This window comes from Caloenas nicobarica, chromosome 3 (assembly GCF_036013445.1).
Source record: "Caloenas nicobarica isolate bCalNic1 chromosome 3, bCalNic1.hap1, whole genome shotgun sequence".
Lineage (NCBI taxonomy): Eukaryota > Metazoa > Chordata > Aves > Columbiformes > Columbidae > Caloenas > Caloenas nicobarica.
This window is the reverse complement of record NC_088247.1, coordinates 78,841,905-78,855,265: the sequence shown is the minus strand read 5'-3', so window position 1 is coordinate 78,855,265 and position 13,361 is coordinate 78,841,905. Positions and strand designations below refer to the sequence as shown.

At 38.6% G+C, this 13,361-nt stretch overlaps 1 protein-coding gene across 1 annotated transcript in view; it reads left to right on the top strand.

Annotated features, from left to right (window-relative positions):
• The window catches only part of PCNX2 (pecanex 2), a 149,383-nt gene that overhangs the window by 68,863 nt on the left and 67,159 nt on the right, over positions 1-13,361 (top strand). Inside the window, exons 18-21 of the mRNA XM_065631048.1 lie at positions 2,417-2,509; positions 3,022-3,172; positions 7,420-7,561; positions 11,918-12,095. Of these exons, the coding sequence (XP_065487120.1) occupies positions 2,417-2,509; positions 3,022-3,172; positions 7,420-7,561; positions 11,918-12,095 (564 nt within the window). The remainder of the gene's footprint in view (positions 1-2,416; positions 2,510-3,021; positions 3,173-7,419; positions 7,562-11,917; positions 12,096-13,361) is intronic.

The window sequence follows — 13,361 nt, the reverse complement described above, 5'->3', positions numbered from 1 at the left end:
TGTCCGGGCGGGTTTTGAATGTCTCCAGAAAAGGAGACTCCACGACCTCTCTGGGCAGCCTGTTCCAGTGCTCTGGCACCCTCAAAGTAAAGAAGTTTCTCCTCATATTCTGATGGAACCTCCTATGCTTCAGTCTGTGCCTATTGCCCCTCATCCTATTGTTGGGCACCACTGAAGGGAGTCTGGTCCCATCCTCTTGACACCCACCCTTGAGATATTTATAAGCATTGATAAGATCTTCTCTCAGCCTTCTCCAAGCTGAGTAGATCCAGCTCCTTTCTGATTGTACAGAAGAGCTTGAAAATATGATTGGAGCGTGTTTGTTGTTCTTACAAGCTTGTTTTAGATTATTGAGTAGTTAAATTCAGCTCTTCAGAAAATGATACTTGATGAAGACTTTTCATAGTATGTATTCATAAAGGGGCTGAAGTAGTTCTATAGAAATCTGACACTGTTTAACTTTCTCAGATGCTGTATTTTACAAGCTAAGTGCATGTAATGGAAATAATTTTTTTTAACCTTTCAACATTTTTTAAGGATATTGCATACAACATCTATGTAAATACTGCTGCTTCATGTAGATTTTGTATTCACTATCTTTAAAAAAAAAATAAAAGGCTAAAAAAATTATTTCCATTACATAAATTGGTAATAATTCCCTTACCCATCTTTATCAGGGTTTTGACCATGATTTTTCAGTATTGTCCCACGTACTAAAACTACTGGATTTCGAGGTGGATACACAACTTGCTAGTGAGAGAAGGTCTGAACTGAGCAGAGAGGATCTGTGGGGAGAGATTAGTGATGAGGGTTTGCTGGGGGAAGAGAAGGCCTTTTCCGGGAGGTCCCCCATGTTGCGCTTCTCCTGTTGCGTATGGCAGCCAAGGAGCAAGGCCAGCAGGGCTATGTTTTGAAATGATGGTCGGGAAGAATTAGGAAGACCTAAACTCTGCTCCTACACCTTGCCGCCTGTAGTCCCTGCGGAGCAGGGGCCTGTGTCTGGAGAGGGCCCAGCTCTGGGAAGGGAAGGAGCGCTGTTCCTCTGGAGCTGCGTGCTCCCGAGCAGCCTGCGAAAGGGAGCGACAGCCTTGATGGCTGGAGAATTCAGCTAAACCAGATCGGAGTTTCCTGGGACAAAGCAAAAGTACTTCTTGAGCCTGAAGGCTTTTTAGTCCTGCTGCATTTCAAAGGCCTGCTGCAGCAAGGGGAACTGCTGATGCTTGTGACCTTTTACTACGAAGCATCTTTCATAACAGGGAGTGATAGGCAGCCTAAATATAGTGGTTGCTACCAGCTTCCCCTGTAATTTGCAACCCTTCTGTTTGCTTGTTCTGCTTGCTTTCTTTTTATCTCCCTTACTCATAGGTTTGCTATCCCATCATTATTTTAGTGTTCTTTCTTTTTCTCTGATGAGATACATGAAGACTACCTAGATTGCAACACCAGGAAATCAGATGAGCTTCTAATTCTAACAAAAATGTTGCATTTCACATGTGGTTTCTATATGTCCTTGAATTAAAGCATAAATCAGTTTCTAGAAGAAGAGCTGCAAATGGTTACTCATGTGAGAACTTAGCAGTAGTATTGAGTGCTGAACTTAAATGTCCCTCTCATAAATCTAAGACAAGATTTTCTTTTATTCACGAAGATGTTTGGGTGACCTCCGAAGTACAATTCAGAAGATCATACAGTTTGCAAGCTGTCTGGTTTATTTGTTTACTCAGAATGACATTTTAATCCCAAGAAAAACAAACTGGAAAGACAGTGCTATTTTCCAGTCTTTAGAAACAAGATTACTCCTGCCCCAGTTATAGATCTTTATGGAAAGACAGATGTGTCCTTTCGTTATCATTCAGTGACACTAGAAAAAGACCTTGTCTGAAATCCATAAAATCTTGCTGAAATTTGGCTTACGATACAGGAAATCAGAGAATGGGACATGTCACTTTAGAACATAAATATATTAACTTTGTGTGTCTGAAGACATTACAGAAAAGCACGAGTCATTTCAGTAATGCAAGAGAAAATGAATCTGAAGAAATCTTAATGCTTTCAAATAGGAAATGGAACCAGAATTTTGATTCTCAAAAATGATAGTCATAATGTAAAAGAGTTCTATTCCTTGAACAGAATCAGACTCAGTATGAAAATGTATTACTTTCATTTCCCAATCTTAAAACTACGTTATTTAAAAATGTAATTTAAAATTAGGCATGACGAATTTAAATGTGATTACTTTGACAAAGCTAAAATGTGAAGAAATAAATTCCAGAAGCAGAGTGGAGAAAATACTTTTTTATAAGGGAGTGCTGATTAGCCTTATCACAATGCAGACTCTGAGTAACTGGGAACAGAGTTGTTTACTTTGGTTAGAATAGTGGCTTACTAATTTTATATAAAATAATTATTTTCACAGAAAGAAATTTTGAAATCGGATCTCATCGTCTGCACAGCGGCTGCTGTTCTGTCATTTGCCGTCAGTGCCAGTACTGTGTTTCTATCATTAAGGGTGTGTATCTGTCCTTTCCCTTCCCGCCCTGCCCCCCCACCAAGGATATTATCTCCTTTATGCAAAACCGCAGGATGCTTTAGCTGGAAACAATAGAGATTGGGGGAGGAGAAGTTAGTGAAGATTTATTTACTGGCCATGATAATTTTTTTTTTATGTGTGAGACAGTTTATGGATATTTGTATTAATTTCAGTGTTACTTATTTGACCTCTCTTTCCTTGAACCTCGGCATGTCCACAGCTCTTTTATAATGTGGAACCTGAGGACAGAATGAATAAACCTGATCACTTGCCTTTTTTCCCTCCAACTAGAGAGGAAAAAAATGGTTGTGTGTGCAAAATATGTATTTCAAAATCCATATCCACTTATGGAGTCAGAGTTTGTACATAGGCATAAAAATTAATTGCACAGAAATACAATTATAGGAACTGTTAAAAAATGTTTTTAAAAGTTTTATATAAAAGTATTGTTTGCAAATTATAACCATGTTTTGTTTTTTCTTTTGGCCCAGCCATTTCTGAGCATTGTCCTGTTTGCTTTAGCATGGACTGTGGGGTTTGTAACACATTACGTGCTTCCTCAGCTTCGCAAGCATCACCCCTGGCTGTGGATCTCCCACCCCATACTTAAAAGCAAAGAGCACCAGCAACGGGAAGTGAGAGGTTTGTAATAAAATATGTTCTAAACAATGAATGCAATAACTTGCATCTTGTCTTGGTTTAAAAAAAGAAAAAAGTAAATCCAGAAGGAACATAGCAGGGAGAATAAATTATGCTTTACATTTCTCTCTTTTGAATAGCATGCCTAGACCATCACTTCCATTTTTTTTTTCCCCCCTGATCACCAGCAACTCTGTGAACCTGTAGGAGTTGTATCCTGAGACCACTGCACGGAGGGCTGAGGCTGGGCAGGCACCTCTGGAGACTGTCTAGTCCAGGTTCCCTGCTCAGAGCAGGGTCAGCTAGAGCAGGGTGCTCAGGGCTGTGCCCAGTTTTTAATATCTTCAAGCATGTGGGCTCTACAGCCTTTTTAGACAACCTGTTCTAGCACTCTTAACATCCTTACTGTAAGAAAGGGAGAGGGGGTGTGTGTGGATGGATTTTAGCATGGGGTTTTTTGTTGTGTTTTGTTTGGGGATTTTTTTTTGGGGGGGGGAGGGGGTTGTTTGTTTGTTTCTTGTTTGTTTGTTTGGGGTTCATGTGTTGTTTTGGTTTTTTCTTTTGTCTGTTTGTTTGTTCATTTTGGGGTTTTTTCTGTTGAAATGGAATTTCAGTTAGTGCCCATTTCCTTTTGCCCTGTCACTCTGCACTAGTGAGAAGAGTCTGGCTCCATCAACTTTACCCTCCCCATCACGTATTTGTACCCCCAAAATGCCCCCAATCAAGCATTAATCAGATGCCCCCTGAGCCTTTTCAAGTCTAAGCAGTCCCAGCTCTCTCAGCCTCTCCTGCTATGTCAAATGCTCCTGTCCCTTAATCATCTTACTGGCCCTAAGTGGCCTTTCACAAGCCATCATCTGATCAGCCTTTTGCTTTTACATTACAGTACTGTTACTTGCTGTGTTGCTTGTTATGTTGTAGTTCATGCTCAATACATTGGTGTTTTATATCATTTAAAAACTTAAATGGTTGATGAGATTGAGGCAGAATTTCTTCTACTTTTGGCATATAACTATATATGATTTGAACAGCATGGGTAGTGCAACTTAAGAGTTCTAATTTCCATAATAACACTTTTAGGGAAACATTAAAATGGAAAGGAATTGAAAAATTTTCTTCAAGATTTGTTCTTGTTAATTTCTGCTGACTTCAGTGAGTAGTGCCCTCATACATATGAGTATCAGTAAATATTTTAGTATGTCGAGGTCTGATTTCCTTTTCTGATACAGTAATTTCTGCAAGCAGACGGTACGCTTTGAGAAGCACAGTTTGTTGTTGGTGGTTTTTTTTTTTTTTTTACCCCCAAGCTCTCATCTTGCCTTTGCTACCAGTCAAAAGCTTGCTTGTCATTTCTTGATGGATTCTGTGCCTTAATCATTCTCAATATGTTCCTGAGGTGTTTGAAGACAGCATTGTCAGAACACAGTCTGCTGAGGGACTTTAGTCTGTTCTTCAGCTAGACAACAAAAGAGTTCAGATCACTCTCTGCAAAACCATGCATTAAGGATTTAAATCTTATTTTAAAAAATTCATGTCTTTCAAAGTGATTACTTTCCAAAGAAGGCTTGGGTATGAGAAAAGTACCCAAGAGACATGATTGAAGGTTGACTTTTCACTTTTAATGTAATACGCCACGGGAAGTGTAGTAGAAATATAAATCTTATTTTAAGGATCGTGTCCAACTGAAAACACGTTCAGGGCTTCCTCTCCCTGATAATCAGTAATTCTGATGAATACCCAAGTTTTATTATTTGTTACATCAATTAATCATAAAAGACTACTGTAGTATTTCTTTCCCTTGTCCTGATTAAGTCTGTCTTCATTTGTCAGAAAACATTTTTTTCTTAAATGCAATGACTCAGCTTTTGAAAAGGTTGAGAGTAGAGATCTGCCAGACTCATCTCTGCAGATGGGTTTCCTTCTGCTTTGAGATCAGCTGCTTTTCCCATGCTACCTGCTGCGGGCAACAGGCTTTTTTCCTCCTTTTGCGATCCTCATTTTATATGTGGTCCATTTACGCACTCTGGGGCTTAAGTGTTATTGCAGTGTATCTCGTATTGTGTGTTAAAAAACAAGAGTAAAAATATATATGTGTGTGTGTGTGTGTATGTATATACGCACACACACATTTCAGTCCCTTAGGCTGCTGCAGAGGCTTTTTATCATGTTCTGAGATGAGACAGGCTGAAGAAAAGGTTGTGTAATCCCTTTGATAGATATGTCTGACAGGCTGTCTTATTTCTTTTACCCTGTAAGAAAAATGTAGGAGCTGAACTTAAAGATTCCCTGTTTATACAGAAAGAGAAACTTGGAAAAGGATAGTATGCTGTAGTTGTCAGGCATGGACAATGAAAGGAGAAGTACACAAAACAAGATGTATGTGAGGAGCTTTTACTGCATAGAATTTAATTTTCAGCATCCCAATTTTTGACAAGTGTAGTGCTATGGGGAGACAGATGATTGCTTGCAATTAGACAAGCAGCTGGTAATGACAATTCCACAAGTTATTCCTGGCTTTGTTTCATAGACTTTGGATGAGCTGGTCAAACTTTCAGGCCTTGAACAGAATCACAAGTATCAGACCAGTTCTCATGATACCCCAGTGGGATAACGCATTTATTACTTGTCATTGTTTTGCCTGACTGCAGGAAGAAAGGCTGAGGTCAAGATGTATGAGCTTATGGTATAACAGATGTATACAAAGTAGTGCTGGACTGAGTGAGAAAGAAACCCTGGAACACAAGAGACAATTTTTTAAATCTACTTCTTCCTACCACTGCTTTTATACCTCACAGATTCACATAAGCCATTTTTAAATCATGCACATCTTTCCCTGGGCCTCCTCCGAATGTGAGCTCTCTGCACTGTCTGCACACATCACTCTCTGCTCCTGCAGCTGTCTTCTTTTTGGTCTACATGATATGCATATCTCTTTATTCAAGCTTGAGTTCTTACACAGAGCTCAGCTTTGGGCAGCTGGATGAAGCTCTTGAGTGGAGCTCTGGGAGTAATTTGTAGTTCAGGAGGAGGAGAGAGGAACGGAGAAAAACAGCTAAGTTCCAAAATGGACATTTTGCTGCGTGTATGAACTTTTAGGAGCTGGCCTTTAGGTAATAAGAAGAGGAAATATTTTTACATTATAACAAGAAAGAAAAGTTGATCATATTTTCTGAAGGCAGATTTTTGCAAGAGTGTCAGCTTAAGATACTGGCAAAGCATGACTTAAATCTAATTTAGAAGGATTGCTTTTAGATCTTTCTCTTTGAACATATACAATACACAACTGTGCCTGTAGAACAGGCAAATCTGATGATTCAGCATGTCTTTGCCTGTCATTGAAAAGGTATGTGTGGGAGGGTGGGATATGTATACGTAATTATTTTCATTCCTTCAGGGAAGAGTATTGGAGATTCAGTAGCTGACATTGTTATTTCTCAGTCAATATCAAGTTCTGCCTTTTTGCATTCATTGTTTTTCCAATAACCTTGTCAATCTGAGCTCAGTTGAGAATAAAGACATTATTTTTGTCCATACGCAAGTGTTTCTGCACTCAGTTCACCTATGTTGTCATAGCAGTTGAACGGCACAGAGCGCTTAGTTCTTGTTTAATACTCATATTAAGCACTGTTATGTTGTTAGAAAAGTCCACTGCATACAAAAATATATTCTTTACTGATGATTAACGTAATCCTGGCAGATACTTTTTACAATGGCTGTTTAAGTGTTTTGAGAAATACTTATGACAGTTTCTAGCTCCTGTTAATTCTTCAGTCATTAGAGCTGAAAGGATATTTCATTTATCAATGATGTCAATGATACTTTGCAGTCTAATGAACAGCATTTTGCCACTATAAGATGGGAAAGGAGAGGGACAGAGTTCAAATGTGATTTCCTATGTCACCCACCAGGTCAGTGCCAGAGCTGGAGAGGGTCTCTCTGGAGCCATTACCTCACTAAAAGTGCTATTTAATATAGTGACTAGTAATTGGATTATGTAGAAACTACCATCAAGCATGTACCATCTCCTATTGTTTCTGAGCATTTCTCATGAGTGCAGTTATAAGCAGCAAAACAGATAGTCTAAATTCAGAGAACAAAATTATTTCTCTGTTGCAAAAGCATTATGAATTCTGTTGTTTCATGTTGGCTGATATTTATTAATGTGAGCAAACTCATTTCTTCTACAGTATTGCAGTGCAAAAATGCTGATAATTTGATGAAATGATCTGTTATCTGAATTTCTATTTCAGATGCTGCTCATTTGATGTGGTTTGAAAGGCTCTATGTGTGGCTTCAATGCTTTGAGAAATACATCTTGTATCCAGCTATAATACTGAATGCCCTCACCATTGATGCTTTCTCAATTAGTAAATACAAGAAGCTTGGTACACAGTAAGTAGGTTATAACTCAAAGCATGTGATTAGTAGAATATTTGGGTTTAGACAGAAGATTGAGAAATGAAATTTGTTTCTTGAATAAGTCTGCTTGTCACAGTTTGCTTTTGTGCATTGTAAGTTTACAATAATCATTGGCGTTGCTGAAAGAAAAAAGCAAAACTACTTTAGCACGTGCTAAGACATGACTCCAGTGAGAGAGAGAGAGAGAAATTAAAAGATTAAAGAGCTATATATAGATATACACGGAATGTCTAAATGTCAATTAAAAGCAAGACACAGAACACTAGGCTGCAGGTGTTTGGGCATAAACACAGTGGGATAATGAGAATTAATCAGATAAAAATGAGAAATCTAGGCTGGATATCAGGAAACATTTCCTAACTGAGGGTTTTTAAGCCTACAATATAGTCTCCCAAAGGAGTTATCAGAAGCTTCACCACACAAGTCTTTTAAGGCAGGACTGAATAAAATATTCAACAGTGTAGAATGGTGGGTAGTCCTGCATTAGGAGTGGTTTGAGAAAGGTAAGGATACAGAATTTTCCAAAGTCTGATGTCTCTGATATTAAGCAGAACTGATGATGCTGATCCATGGTCTCACAGTATGATCCCTGCAGACAGCCTTTTATGGGAAATATTTTGGTCAGTGAGTTGCTTGCTGCAGATACTCAGCAGGCTTAGTGACTGCAGGATCTCCAGTGAGCAGAGTTTCTGCAGTGTTTTTATCGAATGACAGTGATGCAGATGATAAAACCAACAAAACAGCCTGTGTCCAAGAAGGAAGGTTCCAGTAGCAGGAAAAGCTGCTGGAGGGGAAGGGGAGTTCCTCAGTGTTGATAATAATTTAGATAAAAGATCTTAGATGTAAAAATTGTGTATTGTTTTAATTATTCTTCTCTCTTGAAGAGCAAACAGCTGTAGGGACTACACAACTATAAGGAAAAGGTGGTCCCTGCTTTTAGGGGCTGAAACTAGGACTAGGGCATTAGTCAAATTTTCTGCATATTCCTCCCAAACAACTACTTTTCCAGAGGGACTCTCACCAGTCACTCAGGGATGGCCTGTGTAGTTCCCCATTGACCCTTTCCTCTGGGCACTTGGGAGATGCTGAGGCCAAGGTGCTTCAGGAGTTTACAGGTTTTGTCCAGCGTGAAACTGAGTTCACACTCATCCCTCTCTTTGGTTCTGCAAGGCTGGGAGAGCTAAAAATTAATCAAAATTTCATTTGTCACTAGCTAGCAAACATGACTGAATACATGCACAGGGCAAATATGTAGGATAAGGAAGGTGCTATTTTTACATAGTCATTCCTCCAAGCCAGATAGCACTTTAAAGTCTCACCTCCCTTAAGTATTCAGAAGTAGTGAGTCAGTCCCTCAGAAATCTTGAGATTAAAGAAGGTAATTACATTTGTCTGCCTCTCATTGTTTGGCCTGTAGGGGAATACCATGACAGTCCTTTCCTTCCCCCATCCCCCTTGTGTCTGTGTGATCACCTTGGATTTCAAACCAGTGTTTTCTCCTTTTTATTGTAACTGAGGTCTATCTGCAACACTCCCGGTATCCCTTCTTCTCTGGCACTCCTCTTTAACATGCTTCCCCTGCAGCTGCCATGTAAATGCCACACAGAAAACACTCATCCTCAGATCCTACCTCTTTCTCCGCAACTCTGTAAGCCTCTGAGGGATCCTGGATTCTCCTTGCTCCTTCCATATACAGTGTTACTGAGGCTTGTACTTCCTCTGCTTTAATACCTAAATACACATTTTCTGTTGTTGGAACATTCCTTAGTTATTTACTGCACAAAGATCAGACCACATTGTACCTTAGAGAAGGCAAGATGGCATTCTCCTGCCCTGTGTCTGAAAGTGTCTGGGCTGGTAGGTTTTGCGTGGTTTGATTTTGGAAGTTTTTCTCAATTTGAATATATTTTTGTAAAGAAGCTTCCTTCTTGCTTTGTGATGTAAAGGACTGGAGTGGTTTGCTGGTTGAGGAGGCAGAATAGCTCCTTCAGAGTCAGGAGTTTGCTTGAGCTTTCCAGAGCCTGACGTGCTGGTTATTAATGGGACCCATGCTGACAAGCGGAAAAGCCTGCCTATGTTACCTGCCACGGAGGCTTCAGAAATAAGCATCTCTTCTCTTTCTCTCTCTTGCTTTCTGCTGAGAGTTAAGGCCCCAGGAAAAGCATCTTGTGTGGCAATATCTTTAAAGAAGAAAGGTAATAAGCAAACTATTTATTGTTACCCCGAGAGCATTATTTTATAAAACGTCATTTTTTTGTGAAATTTTCTGCATATTATTTGATTCAGTGAGGGAAAAAGTCTTCCTTTTGCTCTATGATCTGTAAGTTTTCCATGTGAAAATTCCTCCATGTTTCAAGAACTTGCTTCTTTCTGAAGACTGTGAGATCCAACCGCTTCATATGGGACACACTGGGATGGCTTCTAGTGACTTCAGAATCTATTTAGCTTAGTTGCTAGGTTTTCCATTCAGAAATCTGTGGCAAATTGAAAAGAACAGATTTGACAAGGTGAGAAGTAAGGTCGGCTTGGCATTTCATTCGAACAGTGATGTCCTGGTGATCTTTTAGAATGACTTGTACTCAAATAAAGTTGCAACTGTGTTACAGAAGATACACAATAATGAATAAATGTCACATAAAATCAGCCTAGAAATGTGCAGACTTATGAGCCTTGCTAGAATGATGAAAACCTGTTTAGAGCTTTCTGGACTGTCGAATGTCAGTCATGGCAGCAGTTACTCATACGTGACTATTAGGTTTTGTTTGCCTTTTCGGGATTAGATCCAATATGGTTCTTGGGCATCAATGTGCAAAACTGCAATATCGATGTACTTGCTCAATTGCCAGAATGCCCTGAGAGTACCTAACATCACCCCTGAATTTTACCTTATTCATTAGGAGGCTTGAGATATACTTCTGTTAAGCAACTACTAGGAAAGTAGAGGCTACGGGAGGTTTGCTCTTAAACCCTCCTACTTTGGTGGTAAGGAAATTCTTGAAGGAGTAGGGAATCATGTGTTCCAGTTCCTGCTCCTGACCCTGTTCCTGTGGTTATTGGATAAAATACAGAACCATGTAAGTGTTCATGGTCTGGAGCCCAGTACTGTGTCGCATTTCAGGGGAGTGGTTGTCTACCCAGGTGATCTAAAAATTGTGTGTCTGAGACCTTTCTAGGATCTCACCCCCAGAACAGGCTGTATTATCAAGAGGTCAAAATTACTGTCCAAGCAAGACCATCTTTCTGATTCGGTAAAGTATCTTAAAACTTAAAAATTTGAACAACCGCAAATCTCTGTGTTCAGATATATATAGAGAGACTGGAGTGTTTTTTTGGTTTTTTTGGTTTTTTTGGTTTTTTTTTGGTTTTTTTTGGTTTTTTGGTTTTTTGGTTTTTTGGTTTTTTGGTTTTTTGTTTTTTTGTTTTTCATTTTTTTCCCTAATTCAAGGGGTGCCAACATATTATTTCTATCTTTCCTTCTCATGTAATTGTATTTTCTTTTCTTACACAGAAAACTCTGTAGTTTTCTGGAGAGTTAAAAGAACGTTATATTTTTGGAGATATAGCAGCAAGCACTTTAATCTTAAAAGATTGGACTTTTGATTTTCTGTGCGGTCACTTTCTGTTTAGAGTTCTCAGCTTAATTTCGTTCTCTCGAATATAATAAGGAAGAATAAAATGCGGGCTGCACACATTTTACAACACATAGATGAACACACAATTTCTTTTCATCTGATGAAGTAGTTACTATATAGAACAGATGACCTTCCAATCGAGAACAACGATTAAGTATTTCAAGCATTTCACATCTGTGGGTGTTTCTATCCAGAATTTTGACATTGTGTGTAATGAAATTATGAGAATAATTATAAACTCTGTCATCAAGTGAAATTTCTAGTAATAAAAAGACTGGAATGGGTTCAAGATTTTTTTTTTTTTCAAATTACTCTCATGTTTTAATGGAAGTGCCAAGGTATTTCCAAAACTGAAATTTTAAGAGTTATACAAAAATATTCTTTCTGGATTGTTGGTTTTTAATAGTCAATAGTACTTGTTTTAGTACAGAGTTCCTTCTTTATTACAGATTAGAAGTGTGTGATAATGATAAGGGAAAAAAATGAAGTTGCATGGGGGTAAAATAAATTTGATTATTAAAAGAACATAGGATTAAGATCAGAAATTAATAAGATGTGAATATCAGAAATTAAAATGTGTAGATTTAGATATACCTAGCAATCTAAAATACATCCCGTACAGCTATTTGTATTTAAGAGCTTCATAATTTAATGCTTTATGACTTTGACTAGGTTTTTCTTTCTGCCTTTCTTACAGCTGTGATATTATCCTGATAACAGTTGCTGGGATGAAACTCCTCCGCTCCTCATTCTGTAATCCCATTAATCAATTTGTTACTTTGAGCTTTACTGTAATCTTCTTTCGATTTGACTATAGAGACATTTCAGAAAATTTCTTGCTGGATTTCTTCATGATGTCCATCGTGTTTCATAAGGCAAGTTTTATAGCTCCTGTCATTTCTTTGGAAAATATATTTTATAGATTTATACATCTTTTCAGTGTCTCTTTGCTGATCAGTGTGCAGTAGGATTTTTTAGAAGTAATGAATGAATATATAGACATGGATTATTGGTACTATAGAAGAAAAAATCTGTAAGCTGAAAACAAGGTTCCAGCTAAATGCCTTTTCTGTTTTTGTGAAATGTTCTGTACTTACTTTGTGTTCACGTGTTGCTATAGAAAGTTCAGAACTGTTGTTTTCACAAGGAGGATCCTCAGTGAGTTGGAAAGAGCCTCTTGAGTCATTAGTGCAGGGCAGCCCTCCAGATCAATTGCCTGGTGTTTTTATCTGGGTTTCCTTTGAATGCCTCTAGTGTTTGACTCAACAACTTCCTTTGGGAAATTAATACATTACCTAATCATCCTCATGATAATAAATGATTTCCTAATGTCAGCCTTAACATTTTTCTTTTCCTATTTTCAGTCTGTTATCCTTGTGATGCTGCCCTTAACCTTAACCTCAGAGCTCCTTCCTCTTTTACATTGTTAACTCTTGGAGTGTGCTCTACTTGAATTTACTTTAAAAAAAACCAAACCAAAACAAAACAACAAACCCTTTCTGCATCAGTCAGATCAAGTCCTGTCTTGATTTGCTATATATGCTGTTTCATTGAAAGAAGCAGGTTTAACTGATGCCTTGATAAAACACGAGAAAGTATTGGCAGCTCGCCTAAAGCTTTTACCAATTCTTTCGTGTCTTGTTTTGTTTTTAAACTTGTTGGTCCCTGATTGTGATAACATCTGATACATTTGTCCGAGGGTAACTCTGGTGAGGTGTTTTTTCTCATTGTTTTTTTGGTGGTGGTTTTGGTTTGGTTTTGTTGGGCTTGTTTGCTTGGTTTCTTTTTCTAAAATATTCCTACTATGTGTATGTCCCAGCTAGCACCACTTCATTTCCGACAGGAGAAAGACAATGGAAGCTTCGGCCTTCCTAAGGAAAGGCCCAGTTTGTTGGTGTTATGTTGGGAGTTCCCAGTCATTCCAGCAAAGAGCAAAGTGGAAGTTTAAATGCTTTTCCTGGTATGTTTCTGTGCAGCTGTAAGGGAAGAATAACAACAGCTCAGTGATGGACCTGGGGCTCTTTCTTTTCTCTGAACTCTTGGATCACGCACCTGCTTCAAGCCTTCGGCCCTCAGGCTTGTTCTACTTTCTCTCTGCTGGGGTGAGGAGACAAGGATTGAGGAGGGAAGGCAGAAGAAAA